General features: G+C 47.3%; 1 protein-coding gene across 2 annotated transcripts in view; it reads right to left on the bottom strand.

Moving 5' to 3' along the window:
* The window catches only part of DGAT2 (diacylglycerol O-acyltransferase 2), a 48,310-nt gene that overhangs the window by 5,151 nt on the left and 21,697 nt on the right, over nucleotides 1–21,462 (bottom strand). For both annotated transcript variants that reach the window (XM_078390216.1, XM_020809702.3), the window contains 5 exons: nucleotides 21,203–21,322; nucleotides 8,390–8,497; nucleotides 6,749–6,819; nucleotides 2,365–2,569; nucleotides 986–1,160 (listed from right to left, as the gene is read on the bottom strand). In XM_078390216.1, coding sequence (XP_078246342.1) covers nucleotides 986–1,160; nucleotides 2,365–2,569; nucleotides 6,749–6,819; nucleotides 8,390–8,497; nucleotides 21,203–21,322 — 679 coding nt within the window. The remainder of the gene's footprint in view (nucleotides 1–985; nucleotides 1,161–2,364; nucleotides 2,570–6,748; nucleotides 6,820–8,389; nucleotides 8,498–21,202; nucleotides 21,323–21,462) is intronic.

A 21,462-nucleotide genomic window follows, 5' to 3' on the forward strand; every position in this document is an offset into this window, starting at 1 on the left:
CAGAATGCTAAAGCCAGAGAGAAGATTAAGGAAAAAGTTGTGTTTTTCTATTACTGCTACCAAAAGTGCCCAATCAGCACTGTGGTGGTGGTTGTTTAGTCGTTTAGTCGTGTCCGACTCTTCGTGACCCCATGGACCAGAGCACGCCAGGCCCTCCTGTCTTCCACTGCCTCCCGGAGTTTGGTCAAATTCATGTTGGTCGCTCCGATGACACTGTCCAGCCATCTCGTCCTCTGTCCTCCCCTTCTCCTCTTGCCCTCACACTTTCCCAGCATGTGGTGGCGGTCATAAAAAAAGAAGGAAGTTTGTTTTTTGAAGCTCTGTCCATTGGTCACTTAGGAATGGGTCAACAACCTTGGTCAAGGAGGAAACTCAAGGGAGCAAGCCTGATAGCAGTGTACAAGCAGCCTGGTCAGGTTTCCATAGCCCCACATGTACACGTGTTTTTTCAGCCTCAAAGAAAGATCTTTCAACAAAATTCATAACTTGCTCCACTACATGGTATGGGAATTTTTTTTATTTGATATTAATATTCTGAAAATACTGTGGCTAACCAGGGCTCCCTGGAAAAGACCCTGCTGTTGGGAAAGTGTGAAGGCAGGAGGAGAAGGGGACGACAGAGGACAAGATGGTTGGACAGTGTCATTGAAGCGACCAACATGAATTTGGTACCAAACTCCGGGAGGCACTGGAAGATAGGAGGGCCTGGCATGCTCTGGTCCATGGGGTCACGAAGAGTCGGACACGACTGAATGACTAAACAACAAAAATGTGTCATCCTTTCAGTATCGTATACTCCCAGCTGTTAGCTTAACATGCTGTCTTTTAATGTTGTAAGCTGACTGGCAGCCTTCGGGGTGAACATCTTTTAAATGAAGAGCGTTCAATGATAGCTCACAATGTGTGGCAACAGAAGGAACAAGCAGCGTGCTATATTTTTATCCCCAGTCCCAGCCAAGACGCCCAAGGTTGCTACGCGCCTTACCCGTGCCGTAGCGCCAGCTTTACAAAGCCCTTCCGGTTCTTCAAGGTCACCGAATTTTTGCCTGGGATGCAGTTCAGGGACTCCGCGGCGCCCCCGACCACAATCACAATGGCGTTCCCGCTGCCATTCTTGGAGAGGATATAGTCAATGGTGTCGCGATTCACCGGGATGATGCCTGGACATTTGTGGAAGAAAGGAAACCTTCAGAAAACAGGTAAGGTGTCCAGCTTTTCGTTCGGGGCTTGTTGTTGTGCCATCATGTCACCTCTGACTTGGGCTGGCCCTAGGAAAGAGAGATCTCCTAAAGAGATCTTGTCCTTAAGAGCCCTGCTCAGCTCTTGAAAAACTCAAGCCCGTGGCTTCCTTTAGAGAGTCGGTCCATCTTGTACTTGGTCTTCCTCTTTCCCTCCAAGTAAGTCTTAGGCCAAATCAAGCCTGAATTCTGTCTAGAAGCAAAAATGGCAAAACATGGACCACATCATAAGACAAGACTCCTTGGAAAAGACAGTATTATTGGGGAAGGTTGAAAGCAGCAGGAGAAGAGGAAAACTGAACATGGGATGGATTGACTCAATAAAAGAAACATTGGCCTCTCGTTTGCAAAACCTAATGGTAAGAGGGCCTTATTTCATAGGGTGACAATTGTATCAGAAATGACTGTATAGTACAAAACAACATTCTGGGAGTTAGGATCTTTTAAAAGTAACTTTTCCATCCTTTGGCAGAACCTAGATCTTCATTTCCCCACCTATTGTTCGAAGGTGATATTTTGGCAGGACGACTACGATGTCGTTTGCAAGGGTATGCCGTTGTTGTATGTTCCTTTAATTAGTGTAGAATTAATGGCTGGTTTTTGTGTGCCCATCCCCGTTCTGTTCACAAGCAGCCTACACAACATCGGCTGAAAACTGGGAGAAATCTGAGGAGCTGGATCACTGCCCAACCGTTAGCTGATTTCATCTGGTCCATCAGAGTATTCTATCCATCCAATTTTCATAGGGACAAGCTCAGTGCTTCTGGAAGAGGAAGCATGTTTTCTGTTCAGAAAAGTTTGTTGACTTATTTGTAATAAAAATAGGATTTTAAATAGATACCCTACCCAATTAATAAATAAAAGACTCTTTCCTTCCTAATTAACAAAGCTGATTAAACATCATAACCATTCTAAGAGGAAATGCCTACATGTACTTAATCTGGAAGTAGAAAATTCCATTGAAGCCAATGGGATTTACTGGCAAATCAGAACTCCCTAGCTTAAAATATAGGTGATTTCAAGGTGTGACAATGTTTTTGACTTCTTTATTTTTTATTTTTCTTGCTTGATATCCTAACACAGCTGGCCTCTTCTAAAACGGCTGAAGAAAGGTCATCCTCCTTACCCCCAGACATTAAGTAGTCCCTCAAGATGGGCATGCGAAAATTCCCGGCCAACGTAGCGAGGTACGGCCGGATCCCCGGAAACTTCTGGCTCATACCGGTTGCCTCCGTGCTAAAATTGCAGAAGGCACCCAGGCCCATAATGCCATGGGGGTGGTAGCCAAAGATGTAATTTCTGTGGGTCACCAGGTTGTGGGTCTTTACCAGCTGAGGAAAGAAACATAGGAAGAATTCAGTGTGAAAAAGAATGCAAAATTACAAACGGTTACACAGACACATGCACACACAAAAAAAGACCTTCATAGAAGGTGAAGCTTCTCATGCCCAGCTTCCTGATACCAGCTTGATGATTAAAATTAATTAATTAATTCATATCCCACCCAACTAGTAGCTAGGCTAGTAGAAGAACACACCATCATAAACAACAATCATGACAAAACAATAAAACAGCAGTGGAAGAATGTGGTTCCAGACATTGCTACAGGAAGCACAAAAGAAAAAGGAAAAATTAATGGCAGGCAGGGGGCAGAAGGGATATATAACATTACTTAATTAGAGGCAAACAATTCAAAAGCTTGGGGAAGCAACCAGGTCTTCAGTTGCCTCCTAAAACCCAGGAAAGATGAGACCAATCACCCCTCTGGTGGCAAGGAGTTCCAAAGTGAAGTGGCCACCACTGAGAAGGGCCGGATTCGAGTGACTGGTATCCAGGCCACCCTGAGGGGGGCCACTTGGTGGCCTCCCAATATGAACAGAACAGGTGGGACTGGTAGATGTTTTGAGGGAGATGACATAGTTGATACCCAGTTAGCCATGAGGTATACCAGTCTTGGAAGGGCAGATCCTGAAGCTGAGGCTCCAGTACTTTGGCCATCTCATGAGAAGAGAAGACTCCCTAGAAAAGACCCTGATGTTGGGAAAGTGTGAAGGCAAGAGGAGAAGGGGACGACAGAGGAGGAGATGGTTGGACAGTGTCATCGAAGCGACCAACATGAATTTGAGACAACTCCAGGATGCAGTGGAAGACAGGAGGGCCTGGCGTGCTTTGGTCCATGGGGTCACGAAGAGTCGGACACGGCTTAACAACTAAACAATATATCTGCCCAGGCAAAAGCTGTGATTTTAATTTCAGACACTAGAGGGCACGAGGGGGCACTTACAGTTTCTCAAACAGTATTTTTTAAAAAGAAAAATATTTTTTAAGGTCAACAATTGAGCAGGAACCAATGGGTGTGTGTGTGTGTTTGTGGTCCTCAGTTCTCTGGAAGCTGTCCACCCTGTGCTGTGGTGCTTGTCCTTGTCGATACCCATGCCAAAAGGTTGTTTTGATTAGGCAAGAAGCTAGCACTGGGTAAGGAAGTTAGCCTAATGATTGTCCCTTTATCTAATGGATAAAGGCTGCATACAGGCTGCAGCGATAACCTTTGTTCTGTGACTGTTGTTTGGGTATCTCTCCAGCTCCTGCAGGCGTACACGTGAACAGCTGATGCCTGCAATGCTTACTCTCTCCGGCTTCGCCTGCAGGTTTCTGTGTGTTTCAAAGGCTGATCATGTTTCCTACTGCTTTTATGAAATTTAAAATACTGTATTTCAAAGGTTTGCCCTCCGGGCAGCAAAGATGTTTGCAGAACAAGAATGTAGCAGGACACTGAATTACGCTTGGTCTTCTCCAAACCCTGACAAAGCAGAGGTCGCTTCCTCCCTGAGCGCAAGACCCTGGGCGCAAAGGCGCCGCACGCATACACTGCGAAAAACGAACAGCGCTGTGCCCAAAAAAGCATGGATCGCCAGGTGATGCCGGCAGAGCTCCAGAGGGGAACAGAGAATCCATCAAGAGAATGCCTGTCTGCCAGATCTATTTTGATTTGGATTCCTGCCCTGCGCAGGGGGTTGGACTGGATGGCCTTCGAGGGGCCCCTTCCATTTATTCTATAATTCCAATCAAGAGAAGCAGACTATGGTGAAAATTAACTCAGCTTAGCTTAGTTCCTTTTTTCCTCCAGATAAAACCCTGTTTCCCCAAAAATAAGACAGGGTCTTATATTAAATTTTGCTCCAAATAAACACATTAGGGCTTATTTTCAGGGGATGTTTTATTTCACAGTCGTGTCATCTTCTTCTGGTTGCTGCACAAGGGCGGAGGGCGGGGTTTCTCTTCACTGGGGCTTATTTTTGGGGTAGGGCTTCTATTATGAGCATCCTGAAAAAATCAGACTATGGCTTATTTTCAGGTTAGGTCTTATTTTGGGGAAAACAGGGTAGTTGCACACGACTTTCACTGTAACTGAATACGGTTATAGACTTTCCAAGGTAACTCTTTACTTTCCGATTTCTCAAACGTGCTTAAAATAGATACCTTTTAAATTACTTTTTTAAAAAACTGAGCACTACAAATGAGCAGACGATGGTACCAAGAAACAGCCACTTTCTGTCCACCTCATTCTCACTTCAAGACCCATAAAAAGCCTCAAGCAAGCCAGTGGATCATGGGTACTCTTTCTCCATCACGTAGGGGTGACCCCCCCCCCCCACATCTCCTTTAATCAATAAAACTGATTAGGAAGTTACAACCACGTCCTGAAAGAAGCCAAACTATTCCTCATTAAATTACAATCACGGGATGATGCCGTATCGGGGAGTAGGGAGAAATATTTCAATAGAGTCAGGTCTTACAGAGTGAAAACCAGGGTCTCTGACATCATCTCCTCCTGCCGCCCCCCCCAAACCAGGCTTCCCTGTTTCCTCTGAACTTAGCTGCCATCCTCACAGAAACCAAGAGAGAAATAGATTTTACCTGCAACAGTATATTGTTGCAAGCTATCTCTGGAATAATGCAAAATATTGAACTTCACAGAGCAATCAAGGGCCATTGCCTTGACACAATGCCTGACTTTATTCTTTCTTGTAATGGACCGATCCACTAGCCTGTCGGTTTGGACTCTTCCTTCAGAGGAAAGGGTTGGTGAAGGGTAGGATTGCCACAGGGACCTGCCTTTCTAAATTTACCACTGCACCACAGAGTACACAGTTTATGAAACCAAAACAAGAGATTCTGTGCCAGCCCTGCCCAGCCAGGCTCATCGGCCCAACGTGCCCGGCCAGGAATCGAGAATCAACAAAGTCCTTCGTCCAAAGGACGCAGTCAGCACCAAGAGATAAGTAATTGCTTTGGATCTGTTTCGTACGTGTCCATGGATCCAAGGCAGGAGATAACAGGAGCCGGTCTGTCTCAAAATAAACCCACTGTAGCAGATGGGCAATTTAAAAAGAAAGTTTAAAGATTACCACCGTACACACCTCAGATAAAGTATGTCTTTTGATACAGAGCTGTAGGCATCCTGGAGGGGCACATTCTGACGCATGGAAGATTACCAGCTATCATTCCTAAAGACTAGATAGTCTGATCTCGCAATTACAACCCCACCTTAGTAAAGGCTTTCCTACCAGGGAGAAAAACAAGGAAGAGAATCCAAATAGACACTGTGAACTCTATCCGCTTCTTTGCAGGTTCCATGATTATGGGGCGCAGGAGACCATCATAAGAACCGGAAAGGGTTTACCTGGAAGTATGCCCCAGTGTGTTCCTCCCAGATGCAAGGGCAAAGACCTGAACCCTGGTCTTGCTTTTAAAAGGGTCCGTACTGATGAACAAAGCTATGGTTTTCCAGAAGCAATGTATGGAAGTGAGAGCTGTACCATAAAGAAGGCTGACCACTAAAGAACTGATGTTTTTGAATTGTGGTGCTGGAGGAGGCTCTTGAGAGTCCCCTGGACTGCAAGGAGATCAAACCTCTCCATTCTGAAGGAAATCAACCCTGAGTGCTCACTGGAAGGACAGATCCTGAAGCTGAGGCACCAATACTTTGGCCATCTCATGAGAAGAAAAGAGTCCTTGGAAAAAACCCTGATGTTAGGAAGGTGTGACGGCAAGAGGAGAAGGGGACGACCGAGGATGAGATGGCTGGACAGGGTCATCAAAGGGACCAATATGAATTTGACCCAACTCCAGGAGGCAGTGGAAGACAGGAGGGCCTGGCGTGCTCTGGTCCATTGGGGTCACAAAGAGTCAGACACGACTTGACGACTAAACAACAACAACAACTGATGAAGAGCACTAAAGAGAAGAGCACACCCAATCATGTGCAAAGTGCTTTTTCCTTAAAACCCAGAGCGACAGCAGCCTGCCTTGGTGACCCAACACAACGGGCAAACATCTCAGAAGGAAGCGTCACATAATTGTAAGAGGTCAGGGCAGCCTCCCCCAACCCGGCGGTTTCCAAAGACGCTGTGCTACAACTCCCAGCATCTCTCCACCTGGAGAGCCAACGTATCTGAGGCAGTCCCACGTCAGAAAAAGGCAGAATCCGAACATCTTGCAAGACTCACCCGTACGGGGAAGTAGTCCCGGAAATATCTCCACACGGCCCAGTTTCTGACCCACTGCGATCTTCTTCCACCTTTCGGAAAGAGCGAAGAGAGGATTGTTAGCAAGATGAGGGAGAGAATCTCAATCAGGTACAAGCTGGAAAAGCCAGTAAAGAAAAATATATACTCCCTACTATCATAATCTAAAGGCAGCTTCACAATGTACCAACCAGCTGGATAGCTTTGTGGTTTGGGTCTCTGGCTGTGGAGCCAGAGGTTGGGAGTTCGATTCCCACACGGGGCCTCCTGGGAAAAGAGCCAGCCTGGGTGGCCTTGGGCCAGCGGCATGGTTAGTCCCAGGGCTACCCCCAAAAGAAGAGAATGGCAAACTATTTTTGAGTAGTATTTTATCTCCCTGGAAAGGGTCTCTGGTCTCCGTAAGCCAGAAATGACTTGACAGCAGCAATCATTATTATTATCTTTCATAATATACCTAGAATCTTATCAATGGTCCATGCTTCCCGGTAACGCCTCTTCTAACAAGCAGCCACCCACCTGCAGAAACCTCAGAACTAGGAACTGTGGACTGCGAACCTTCACTTTTGGGACTTCAATTCCTGGATTTAGGTTTATTTTAATACCTGGTGCACATGCTTTGCACCACGCCCCAGTAGGGAGAACCTGGGAGCCTTGATATAAGAGGAAACAGGTCCTCTAAAGCCGAGGTCGGCCAAGCTCTGTCCTACCAAATGATATGCAGCCCAGGGAAACATTTTGTCCCCCCCCCCCCCCCCGATCTACTAGCAGTCCAGGAAATCCAGAAAACCTGGCAGGGGTTTCTTGAATGAATTGATTTAGAACACTGTTTTGCATCAGGCTGGCACCCTGTAGGTTTGGGGTTTTTTGCGTGGGATATGTGTCTATAGTTCCCATTATTCTTGACCCCATCATCCCTGTCAGAAGAAATGGTACTGTAGTCCAATATACTAGAAACACAACAGACTGCTTTGCAACATGGCTGAGATCCAGAAGGAAGACACAACCAGAGTTGACCCAATGGATGAGTGGAAGTTCCATCAATTGATATGGGTCTACTCCAGTGGCAACTTAACAGTGGCTTTCAGCCCATGAATCATTGGCAGGCAGAATTCGCAGCCAACAAAAAAAAATGGCCACTGGCTTCCAAACTAATACTAGGTGTATTCATAAAAAAATAGACAGCAATTTGGCTAGGATATGTGGGACACAACCCGAGAACACTCCATGCTGGTCAAAAGCGGACAGCAGCAGGAAAAGAGGAAGACCCAACATGAGATGGATGGACTGAATAAAGGAAGCCACAGCCTTTGTGTTGTGACACCTGAGCAGGACTGTTCAAAAAATCAAGCCTCACTCATTCCTAGCATCATCATACCTTGGAAGCATCTTGAGAGCACAAAACACAAGCCGCAATTAGCGCTGGGAAGCTGGAGATGCAACAAAAATTTGCAATGTACCCTCACTCCACAGGAGTATTTTAGAGCTACTGCCAAATCTTGCCCTCCCCTGCAGAATATCTTTTGGAAGACCATAATTGGGATCCCTGGGGATTATGGGGAGTGCAGTCCGACCCATTCCTCAAGAGAACCTCTGGACAAGAGGAACAGTTTTTACATCGCTTACCTTTTTTGGGAGTGTTCCAGTCAAACACCAACCATGCCAAGTAGGCAGCGGCCAGGAGCCAACAGTCTGTACAGAGAATGTACATGAGGATCACGGTGCAGCCCACACCTGGGAGAGAAGGGAGACAGGAGACAATGCACCGTTCATCCATTCGGCTGAGCAAAGATTTGTAGTGAGCAAGTGAGTGAGAGAGAGAGAGAGAAAACCCAAAACTCATTGCAGACAAACTGGGGCACGTTCAGAGGAGGGCAACCAGGGTGACCTGCGGACTGGAAACCAAGCCCTAGGAGGAGGAAAAAGAACTGGGCCTATGGGTAAAGAAGTCTGTGGGGGAGACAGGAGAGCATTTTTCAAAGACTTGAAAGGGAGCCCTGCAGAAAAGGGGCAGTATCTGTTCTTGGCCATCCCAGAATGCAAGACATGTCATCATGGACTCAAGGGACAGGAAGCCAGATTCAGGCTGAATCTCAGGAAAAACGTCCTAACTGTTGGAGCAGTACGACAGCGGAACCGACCACCTCGAGAGACGGTGAGCGCTCCAACGCTGGAGGCCTTCAAGAGAAACTTAAGACCACCACCTGGCAGATCTCCTTTGATTTGGATTCTTGCCTTGAGCAGAGGGTTGGGCTTGATGGACTTCGAGGACCATCTCTATGATTCTGGATAAATAATGAATTAATCATCCAGAACGAATACAGTGGGGTCTTGACTTGAGAACTTAATCCGTATTGGAAGGCGGTTCTCAAGTCAAAAAGTTCTCAGGTCAAATCTGCATTTCCCATAGGAATGCATTGAAAACCATTTGATCCGTATCTGCTCTTTTCTGTCCACAGAAACTAATGGGAAGCTGCTATTCTGCCTTCGACCACTAGAGGGGGATATATTTTTTCTTTTTTTCTTAGGTCAAGAAAGGTTCAGGGAAGGCAGGGAAAATACAGTCCAGGCAGGACAGTACCAGGCAGTCCGAAGACTGTCTCCCAATCCACTCTCTAAATGCTGGGAGGAGTGAGGAAGCAGACAGGCACCCTTTTCACTGGCCAACAGTTCACTGAAAGTTCACATTTTGCACTTTCCCTGCCTCCCACGTGGTTTTTTTCAGTTCTTAACTCAAATCTAAGTATGTAAGTCAAGTCAATATTTTCCTATGAGAGCGGTTCTTAAGTCAAAATGTTCTTAACTCAAGCCGTTCTTAAGTCAAGACCCCACTGTAATAGAATTGTTCTATGAATTTTGTACTGGAAGCTAAAAGGGGGCTATTGGCACCTCTGTGAGATTCATTTGGCTCAAAATGTCTGCTCCTAAGCTGCTCTCCGCTTTACAAGGAAGCAGGGAGTCACGCCAAAGCGTCTTTCTGTTCACCCTCAAAAGAGCCCCAGGTCAGGTGCAGAGCAGCATCTCCTTTTCTCTGCCGAAGGGCCAGGTCCAATCAACAGCATCTCCAGGAAAGGCTTGAGAAGAATCTGGTTTAACAAGAGAGCACCACGGCTATTCAGTGTCGGCAAGAGAGAGCCTCAAAGGATGAATGATCAACCCGTTGATCAAGGCAATTTATTGAGTCCGTCCTATGCAAAGGAGTATCAACCACATATAATGTCTGCTTTGCACAACCTTAGCATCCATCTTTAAACAGTCCGGTTTGAGGCTGAGCAAATCTTTACCAGCAATCTCTCTCTCTCTATCTGCCTACCCTACGAACCTAGCTAGCGATCTATGACATTCTGCGTCCTTCCATATTCTTGATCAGAGTGCATGTTTCAAAACATTCACAATTATGATTTTAGAAGTCATCTTTAAAAAGAAAAGCGATAGCAAGAAATTTTTAAAAAAATCAGTAATATTAGCAGCAGTAGGGATGTGGTGGCGCTGCGGGCTAAACCGCAGAAGCCTGTGCTGCAGGGTCAGAAGACCAAGCAGTCGTAAGATCGAATCCACGCAACGGAGTGAGCGCCCGTCGCTTGTCCCAGCTCCCGCCAACCTAGTGGTTTGAAAGCATGCAAAAAGGGGTGGAGTTTTTGTATATAAGGGGGAAGTGCAAAGAGGAGAGTTTTAGGGAGATAGATAGAGGGCTGAGAGAGGGCTTGAAAGAAGATCTGTAGACAGGGTTAGATATAGGTTAGGTAATTGAGTGTTAAATAACAAAGAACTGTGCAGGGTTAAGGTCTGAGAAATACAGTGTGACAAGTGATTCTTTTACTCAGTGATTTCCATTTTATTTTTGTATTCAATAAATCATCATTTTTATTTTGAAATCCATACTAAGTCTGAAGTGTCAGGTTTATGTGTGGTTGGTGGCAGCGAAGTAGTGTGTGTGTGTGTGAAGGATCGTGACCTGTCATCTCTTGTGGTGACGTAAGAGGAGGTGGCAGTCGCGACAAAACGCCGTTCTGTCCCTTCGGCGTTGCCTGGAGGCTGTACAGGAATGGATGCAGGAGAACGGGCTGAGGCTGAACCCAGACAAGACAGAGGTACTGAGGGTGGGCACCCCCACACCTGGGGATATGGGAAACTCCCTCATTTTTGGGGGGGTGACTCTGCCCGCCAGGGATGGGGTCCATAGCTTGGGGATCCATCTTGACCCAGCGCTCACCATGGAGACCCAGGTGGCGTCCGTGGTCCGTTCCGCTTTCTTCCATCTCAGGCGGATAGCCCAGCTGCGGCCCTACCTTGATGTGGGGTCTCTCACCACTCTGGTGCATGCGCTTGTAGTCTCGAGATTAGACCACTGTAATGCGCTCTATGTGGGGCTACCTTTGAGATTGCTGCGGAAACTACAGGTGGTGCAGAATGCGGCGGCCAGACTACTCAGTGGGCTGAGAAGATACCAACATATTTCGCCCACCCTGGCCGCATTGCATTGGCTGCCCATCCGATTCCGCATCGATTTCAAAGTGTTAACGCTTACTTATAAAGCCCTAAACGGTTTAGGACCTCGATACTTGGCAGAACGCCTTCTCCCACCAAGATCTACCCGTGTCACTCGCGCGAGTCAGGAGGTGAGGCTGAGGAGCCTGACGCCGAGGGAGGCCCGAAAGGAAAAGACCAGAAACCGGGCCTTCTCGGCGGTGGCTCCTCGCCTTTGGAACAACTTGCCCCCTGAGATTCGCGCGGCTCCCTCGCTGGGCATTTTAAAGAAACAACTAAAAACATTGATGTATAGGCAGGCCTTCCCAACAGAAAACTCTTGACGATCTTTTTCTTACTCTGTTCTTTATTTTTATTTACGTTTCAGCTGTAATGTCTTAAAATTACATTGTTGTTTTTATTGTAAGCTGCCTAGAGTGGTCTAATATGATCAGATAGGCGGGATAGAAATAAAATAAATAAATAAATAAATGCGAGTAGATAAATAGGGACCACCTCGGTGGGAAGGTAACAGCGTTCCGTGTCTAAGTCGCACTGGCCATGTGACCACGGAAGATTGTCTTCGGACAAAACGCTGGCTCTATGGCTTGGAAACGGGGATGAGCACCGCCCCCTAGAGTCGAACACGACTGGACAAAAATTGTCAAGGGGAACCTTTACCTTTTAATATTAGCAGCAGCCAGGAGAACTGAGCGGTCAACAGCTTTGACCATTTCCTCAACATAAGCCCGTGAAGCTTTGGTTGAGTCAAGACAAAAAGAACCGCCTCAAGGCTGTCTCTCTCTCTCTCTCTCTAACTGGAATGGTGCCATCCTGCTCTGCCAATGGTGCACAGCTGCTCCGCCAGGTCCACCATTTATCTTTGTGCTGTAGTGAAAGAGAGAGAGAGAGAGAGAGAGAGAGAGAGAGGACTCTCTCCTCCAAAACGAGAGCCCTACGCCATTCCAACCAAGAGTGATAGAAAACCTGCTTAAACAACGAAAAAACTTTTTTAATAATTATTTTCACAATCCATCATGTTACAAGTAATAAATACAAGGTTTAACATAGTAATCTATCATCTTACTTATTATGTAATTTAATTGTTGACCACCTGCTATTCTCTGCATTTCACAAAGTCACATTGACACCATTCCCCATTTCATCTTAAAGAAATATCAATCAACAATCTAAATGCTCCAAATTGTTTTCTGAATCATGTGTCTCCACATTTATTTTATTGGCATATTTTAATAAAGGCTTCCAGCTTTCGGCGAATTGACTATGCCTTATTTCTCCTCTATATAATTTAAGAGACCTCAACACAGTCTCTTGGAGACATCCAAGATCGAAGCATTGGCATCAGCTCGATTTGATCCTCACTAGACGTTCCAGCCTTCCTAGTATTACGATCACACGCAGTTACCAGAGTGCTGATTGTGATACTGACCACTCCCTGGTGTGTAGCAGAATAAAACTGCGAACAAAGAGATTGTACCACACGAAAAAGGAAGGAAGACCACGTATTGACATCAGCAGGACTCGCAATCAAAGAAAAGTGGAGGATTTTGCCCAAGCGCTTCAGGAAACCCTTCCAGGCCCGGCTGATGCAAATGCACCTGAACAATGGGAACATTTCAAGAACGCTGTTTATAACACACATACATACATAGACCTTTATTGGCATTTGATACATTAAAGAGAAGTAAACAGGTTGCTAGGTAGAAAATATAAGGGACAGGTTAGAACTAAAGTTGGGAGGGATGGGGGTTGCGGTTGCTCATAAGAATGGTTGACAAAAATTCCGCGACGAGTGTTTATAACACTGCCTTGTCCACCTTTGGCAAGAAGACCAAAAAGACGGCCGACTGGTTCGAAGCCCATTCGGAGGAGCTGATGCCGGCCATTGAGGATAAGAGGAGAGCTCTAGCAGCATACAAAGCCTGTCCTAGCGAGTACAACTTACAGGCTCTTCGAGCTGCTCGTAGCAAAGTCCAAAAGACTGCCAGGGGATGTTCCAACGATTATTGGCTTCAGCTCTGCTCTCAGATACAGATAGCAGCAGACACAGATAACATTGAGGGAATGTATGACGGTATCAAGCAGGCTCTAGGTCCAATACAGAAGAAATCTGGTCCCTTGAAGTCTACTACAGGTGTGATCATCCAGGACCGAGCACAGCAGATGGAACGCTGGGTGCAGCACTACTCCGAGCTATATTCTAGAGAGAATGTAGTAACAGAAGAGGCACTAAATAAGATCGAGTGCCTGCCTGTCTTGGAAGAGCTGGACAGCAAACCAACTTTAGCAGAAATAAAAGCGGATTCCCTCACCTCCAGCAAGGCACCCGGGAAGGACAACTTCCCTGCTGAAGTGCTGTAAAGAGATCATCACCACCGAGCTGTATGAAATCTTTTGTCTTTGTTGGAGGGAAGGTGGAGTACCACAGGACATGAAGGATGCAAACATCGTCACATTGTACAAGAACAAAGGAGACAGGGGTGACTGCAATAACTACCGTGGCATCTCTCTTCTCAGCGTTGTAGGGAAGCTGCTTGCCTGTGTTGTGCTGAAGAGACTCCCGGTGCTTGCTGACAAGAGTCTATCCAGAATCACAGTGTGGATTTCGAGCTCATAGATCCACCACTGACATGGTATTCTCCCTCCGACAGTTGCAGGAGAAATGCAGGGAACAACAACAGCCACTCTTTGTGGCCTTCATAGATATTACAAAGGCCTTTGACTTGGTTATCAGGGAGGGCCTTTTTAAAATACTTCCCAAAATTGGATGTCCACCTCAACTCCTTAACATTATCAGGTCTTTTCATGAGGGAATGAAGGGCACTGTAGTTTTTGATGGCTCAACATCAGATCCCTTTGACATTTGAAGTGGAGTGAAACAGGGCTGTGTCCTCATGCTGACTCTGTTTGGGATCTTTTTTCCTATCATGCTGAAGCACGCCTTTGGAACTGCAACAGAAGGTGTCTATCTCTGGACCAGATCAGAGGGAAAGCTCTTTAATCTCTCTAGACTGAGAGCAAAGACCAATGTGCAGCTGAAATGCATGCTGGACCTCCTCTTCACCGATGGTGCAGCCATTATTGCCCACTCTGCTGAAGACCTCCAACAACTCATGAATCGTTTTAGCAAGGCCTGCCAAGACTTTGGACTAACTATCAGCCTGAAGAAAACACAAGTCATGAGCCAGGGCGTGGACTTACCTCCCTCTATTACCATCTCCACACAAGAATTGGAGGTTGTTCATGACTTTGTATACCTTTGCTCAACCATCTCTGACACCCTCTCTCTGGATGTCTAGCTGGATAAACACATTGACAAAGCAGCCACCATGTTCTCTAGACTCACAAAGAGAGCATGGCAGAATAAGAAGCTGAAGGCATAGACCAGGGGTGTCCAACCTTTTACCTTCCCTGGGCCACATTAGAAGATGAAAATTTGGTTTGGGCCGCACATAAAATAAAATAACAGTAACAATACCTGATCATCCAAAAAAACCCATAGAAAACATAGTTAACATACTAAACTTACTTGGAAATGAAGTTAGTGAGATGTTTGACATTGTTTCTCAGGGAGTGAAATACACTAGCTTTTACTGACATTCTCGATACCGTTAATTTTCCCCATGGAGATGATCAAACATAAGCCCACAAGGACTTGCTTTCAACCAATATAATCTCTTTCCTGCACTTCTTTTCATGTTAAAGTTGGTGACATTTAATATGTCAGTTTAAGGGGAGGTCTACTGCCAGAAGAAAATCAAATCTAACTTTTCTGAGTTGATTTGTGGTCTATTTGCAAGAAGGTCCAGCAGCTAGCAAGCACCAGCATCTCTGTCTGAGCTGTTTTCCCCCCCTCTCAGCAACCATACACGCCAACCAATCTCATGAGGTAGAGAAGATGCAACCACAGCTGGAAGACACAGTCAAGAGACCCTTTCAAGTGGGCCTTTTGAAAGTTTGCTGTAATGAAGGAGCCACACCAGAAAGACTGGGGCCTAGAAATTTCACCCTTATCTGGCACTGATTCATACGCATTATTTTTCATTAGGGAAAGTTCACACATTTCCCTGTCAGTCAGCAAGTGTTGAGAAACGGTGATGGGGAAAAGAACAGCAACAGGTAAAACACATGTTGTGCAAACCAGATGTCAGGATAAAAACTGCAGGTTCCCACAGCAGGAACCCGAAGGAAGGGTTTCTCCGCCTACACATTGGCAACAAACTTTTCCTTATCCGCTTGTTAGGAGCCTGTTTCTTGTTCCCCAGGAACACAGATGCACCCCTGGAGCACAGGCATGCCTGGGTGTCAATTTAACTGGATGCAAGCATCCTGGCAGGTACAAGCCTGCCTCTCAGGACAGGTGCCGTAAGAGAATACAGGTAATACAATGTTGTGCCCATTGTGTGTCTCGGGGCATCTGCAATACACGCAGGGGCAGAAAAGCTCTTGCAAAAGCAAAGCAAATAAACCAAGCAGGACGTGGGAGGGGAGGGGGGAAGGGAAGAGGAACAACAAAAGGCCGGACTGGGCTCGGGCATGTTGTGAGAATGGCTGATGGTTGGATTCCAAAAGATCTCCTGGATGGAGAATTAATGCAGGGAAAGCGCCCCAGAGGGAAACCACAGCTGCGATACAAGGAGATCTGCAAGCGGGATCTGAAGGCCTTAGGAATGGACCTCCACAGATGGGAAACCCTGAACTCTGAGTGCTCAGCCTGGAGGCAGGTGGTGCATCATGTCCTCTCCCAATTTGAAGAGACCCTTGTTCAGCAGGCTGAGGCTGAGAGGCAGTCCCGGAACCAGCAAAACCAGGGAGCTGGACAGGGGACAAACTGTATTTGTCTTCCATGTGGAAGGGATGGTCATTCTCAAATTGGCCTTCTCAGCCACACTAGACGCTGTTCCAAGACCTCTATTCAGAGCACGTTACCATAGTCTCTCGAGACTGAAGGATGCCTACGTGAATCTAATTTTATTAGTCCTTTTTTTCCATCAGCATTGTATGCCACATCTTATTCATAAATGCGTGCAATGAGAGATCTTCGGCCTATCTCCAATTTCTAGCAATCTATAAGATTTGCTACTAATTCTTTATTTTCCAAGTTTCTCATTTCCCCCTGTAAATACTGAGAATAACAATAACGTTTCATAGACAATTCTATTTTTTTTGATTAGTCAGCGTCTCTAACCATCTAATTACTGCACACCTGACTGCTTCTATTTTGGGGCAAGATAGCCACATGTGTTCCAAAGTTCCTTTTTCGTCCACAATTCCTCCAGCATTTATCTGATGTACGTATCTTTATTAATTCAGCCAAAGAACTGGAGGCTCCAAGGAGCAGGGAAAGGTGTGGCCAGGCGGCGAGACACCCTACTGATCACAACAAGGGCAAGTTCCACGCCAACGGGGCAGGCACCAGAGGGGGAACTTTATGCTCTTCGTCGTCCGGGGCAAAGACCATTAGGAGTGGAAGCGAATCAAGGAGGAACTACTCCGCTTTCCAGTTTTCCGTTGTGGCTGACCAGCAGCTCCCAATTGGACTATGACAGATCCCTCTCTCCCTGCCATGGCGCTCATCCTGGAAAGAACTGGACCAGTGGCCACAATAGCTGGACCTCTACAGACACACCTGCCTGGCCTTCAAAGCTGTTCTGGAAGTTATCCTCTGTCACATCATTACGGCAAACGACCGTTCTAAAGACATGGCTTTCTGGGCTCCACATAATGTGGCTAGCCTCCGTTAAGGGCAACACTGGGGGTCTTATTCCCAGAGAGCACAGTATCTGGCCCCATAACTCAACACTATGAGCTCAACTTTGATTCATGTGAAGGTAGATTCATTGCTTTCTTGCATAGTGAAGAAAAGGCTGAAGGAACAGACCCCAAAGGAAAGGAAAAAGCCAGGACTTCTGCAGTTAGATAAAATCCTTCTTGAAGGTCTTTAACAGCCCCACGTGTTGAGAAGTCACCAGTGGAAGCCATTGTTTCCGTGGCCCCCAAATCTCACTATAGTCTGATTCTGTTGCTACCTTTTCTTAACCTCAGGGCCTAGCCATTCCCCCCCCCCCCCAGATCCACAGAAGTACCACCTAGAGTTGCTAGGCAACCGTCCCAGAAGATGCAGCTTTCCACAGTTACCTGTCGGAAGATGAAATCAGACTACCGTATTTTTTGCTCCATAAGACACACTTTCCCCCCCCCCAAATGTAGGGGGGAAAGTCCGTGCGTCTTATGGACCGAAGGCAGCAATTTCGTCGCCACTGGCCCCGTGGGGGGGAGCGTTGCAAGGGTCCGGGTGAGCCTTCCAGGACCCTTGCAAGGCTCCCCCACCCCCCACGGGGCCAGCGCCGGCGAAATCGCCAGCTTCCAGGTGGGGGGAACGTCGCAAGGGTCCTGGAAGCTCACTCAGACCCTTGCGATGCTCCTCCCACCCCCGCACGGGACCAGCGCCGGCGAAATCGGCAACTTCTGGGAGTGTTTGGAGACTTGGGGAGCCTCCAAACACTCCCAGAAGCTGCCAATTTTACCCCCCTGGCCCCGTGGGGGGGTGGGGGAGCGTGGCAAGGGTCCGAGGGAGCCTCCCAGGACCCTTGCCATGCTCCCCCCACCCCCGCACAGGGTCAGCACCGGCGAAATCGCCAAGGTTCTGGGAGTGTCTGGAGGCTTGGGAAGCCTCTGAAGAGTCCCAGAAGGTGGCGATTTTGCCCCCTCTGACCCCGGAGGGGGGCAGGGTGAGTCTCTAAAGCATCCTGGAACACACCCTAGGACCCTTTGGAGGCTCGCCCTCCCCCCCCCCCGCTTGCCAGAGGGGGGGAAATCGCCAGCTTCTGGGACTCTTCTGAATCTTCCCAAGCCTCAAGTCCCAGAAGCTGGCGATTTCGCCCCCTCTGACCCCCGGGGGGGCAGGGTGAGCCTCCAAAGGGTCCTAGGGTGTGTTCCATAAGATGGACCTCTCCATAAGGCTCACCAATTTTTAGGAGAAGAAAACAAATTATTCTTTTCCTGTTTTCTTCTCCTAAAAATTTGGTGCGTCTTGTGGAAAGGTGCGTCTTATGGAGCGAAAAATACGGTAAGTAACACCGAAGCCATCTGCCATTTTAAAACCTTCCCGAGCTCGGATTGCTTGCCATGGAAATAACAGGCTGGGCCCAAATCGAAAGATTAGAAGATTAAACCTAAATCAGATAGAAATTTCTGAATTTGGCATTCAGGAGAAGTCAACCAGTGCAAATAGGGGCTCTCTAGACAGGACAAGAAGCCCAGGACTACTTCTTCTTGCCTGACCAGTTCCCACTGCAGGGGCCAACCAACCCTTGGGAAGTTCACCCCACGAGGAGGGAAGGAGGGTCTGCTGGTAGCATCTGTGTCCACACATGCACCTATGATTACCAAGTGGGGGCTCCCATGGGCACTGAACACTGGACAGTGTAAGTTCATCATTCCATCTCTGAAGGCTAGGTCTTTCGGTACGTGTAGAACCAACCTTGCTCACCACCAGATAGGTTCCCAGCTTCTGGAACATCCTTAAAAAAATCTGTCTTAATTTATGGGCCGTCATGTCAATTCTGACTTATGGTAATTTGTTTTTCAGGGTTTCCCAAGTAGAAAAGACTCTCAGAAGTGATCTTCCCATCCCCTTCTTCTGGGGGATGCCCTGGGACTGTGTGCAGCTGGCCCAAGGCCACCCAGGCTGGCTCTTCTCCCAGAGAGGCACAGTGGGGGAATCGAACTCCCAACCTCTGGCTCCATAGCCAGAGACCTGTCCAGCTTTAAAAGTCTATACAGGTCTACAAATATAAAAGATTTTTCTAAGACTAAGTTAACGTGCTGCAATACATCCAACCAAAAAGGGGGGCCGCCACCAGAAAAGCCCACATTGCGTGCCTCAAAGCAAGCCTAACAATTCACTGAAGGGGACACTTTATTTTTAAATAAACCAAGTGGCATCCGGTATCCCTGAAACATGAGTTTTTGGTCAACCAAGAACACCTCTAAGTCTTAGCCTAGATACCTAGACACTGAGTTATCTAAAGTGATAACTGAATTAAGATCCAAAATCTTTTCCTCTCTTTCCAATTGTACCTGTCAATACCATGTTGTGTAATTCGCTCACACATTTTGAGACACTGCACCCTATTTTTGACTGTCACCAGCCTATCACTCATCCGTGCCGCTGGGCAATCTCCAATCTCCGCCTTAGGTTAGAGACGCCCATGTTTGCCCATCCATGTTAGAGAAACGCCCCTTTGTCTATTCAGCAGCATTATCTGTTTACTAGGCCTTTTCCGGCCCAATCAAACAGGGTAGGTTATGTTTCTACCCACCCACCTCCCGGCCACTTCCTCTGCACCAAGGACGTGACCTTGTCCCCCACGGCGTCTCACAGAAAGTCGAGTATCAATCGGCAGCACAGAAGGATCGTATGTAAACATAATTCTCTTCTTCCAAACAACATGGGGGGGGCAGGGAAGTCTGTGTGTGTCTCTCTCTCTCTGCATGTTCTAATCAGCAGAGCTGGCCAAATGTTAGGTTGTTGGCATACAACTCCCACAGACCCGCCCGTCTGCATGGCCATGCATGAGGGATTTGGGAGCCTGGAGTTTGAAGAGGAACTTTTATAAGCTCCACTAATAAATGTGTGCAGTGAGACGATAAGAGGCTGTTTGGGGGGGAGGGTTAGCAGCATATCCTATGCCCAAATACATTAAGCTCTCTGCTCATTTACTAATAATCATCTTAGAAATTGTGGAGCCGGAAGGGACCCTCTGGATCACCGCGTCCAGCCCCTCCCTGCCAAGGAGGCACAGTGGGGAATCGAACTCCCAGCTTCTGGCTCTCCAGCCAAAAACCTAAAATACTGAGCTCTCCAGAAGCTCTAAAGGACTATAATTACCCATAAGCCATATGTAATTTTAGTAAACATAGCTTGCCTTCCCCTCCCATAAAAACAAAAAGGCTGAATTAATAAGCATAATGCAGTTGGGGACATGGGGGGCTTTCTCGGTGGCTGCTCCCAGACTGGAACTCCCTCTCACTGGAGGCCAGCCGGGCCCCATCTCGGCTGTCATTCTGCAAGCAGGTAAAGAACTTTCTCTTCGGGCAAGCTTTCCCTTAGTTGGCTGGCTGTCCGAGTGGGATTGTAAGACAGATTGTTGTGCCTTACTGCTTTGACTAGGAAATCCTGGCCAGCACATCAAGTGGTGAAGACTTCTGGGAATTTTAGTCCAAGAACATCTGGGGACTCAAGGTTGGGCAACACTAGACCATCGGGCAGAATCATAGATTAATGGAGTCGGAAGGACCCTCTAAGGCCATCCAGTCCATCAAATCTCCTGCTCGGGGCAGGAATCCAAATCCAAGCAGATCTGACGGACGGTTCCCCAATTTTCCCTTGAATCACCTCCAACACTAGAATCCTCACCTCCTCCCGAGGTCATGGGTTCCATCATCATACTGCTCTAACCGTTAAGACGATATTCCTGATATTCAGCCTAAATCTGGCTTCCTGCCGCTTGAGCCCATTCTAACGTGTCTGGGCTGGAATGTCAAAATCCTCTTGCATAGTTACATTGGGGTGGTGCTAATGATGACAGTACAATTTTGGGAGCAGCATTGCTTCCCTTGACGATGTCAACCTAGACCTTGCCTATGACATGCTGAGAGTCGCCCAACTCAGCACAAACGGGTAATGCTGGTTTCTTAAGAGGCAACGTGACTCTAAAAGATACGCCACTCCGCTTTATGCTGGCATAACCCAGAAGATTTTGACTGGTGTTTATGGGTTCTATGCATGATCCACACTTCATCAGATGAGTCAACAAGGCCAGTGCAAATTTTACGATCTGTCCCAGATGAAGCTGCCCTGGGGGGGGGGACTGGCATGGGCCTCTCTAAACTGTCCTGCCGGCAACACCCCAAGATTCCCCCCCCCAAGCAGAAACACCCTCTTACCCATGATGAGGAACGACAGCACCCATTGAAGCACCGAGATGACCTGCAGCTGCTTCTCAACTTGGGACTTGGAAAGCCAGGACAGATCCTGAAACGCCGAGAGGATGCTGGAGCCTGTACCTGGGGGAAGACACACAAACCAAGAATCGTGCTTAGCTGATGGTGCTTCAGCTCTTCCACAAAAAAACAGAGTCAAGAACACAGAATTTTTATAATGTTCCCTTTTCTTTCTTTTAACTACAACTCCCAAAATCCACTGC

Source organism: Pogona vitticeps, chromosome 3 (assembly GCF_051106095.1).
Source record: "Pogona vitticeps strain Pit_001003342236 chromosome 3, PviZW2.1, whole genome shotgun sequence".
Lineage (NCBI taxonomy): Eukaryota > Metazoa > Chordata > Lepidosauria > Squamata > Agamidae > Pogona > Pogona vitticeps.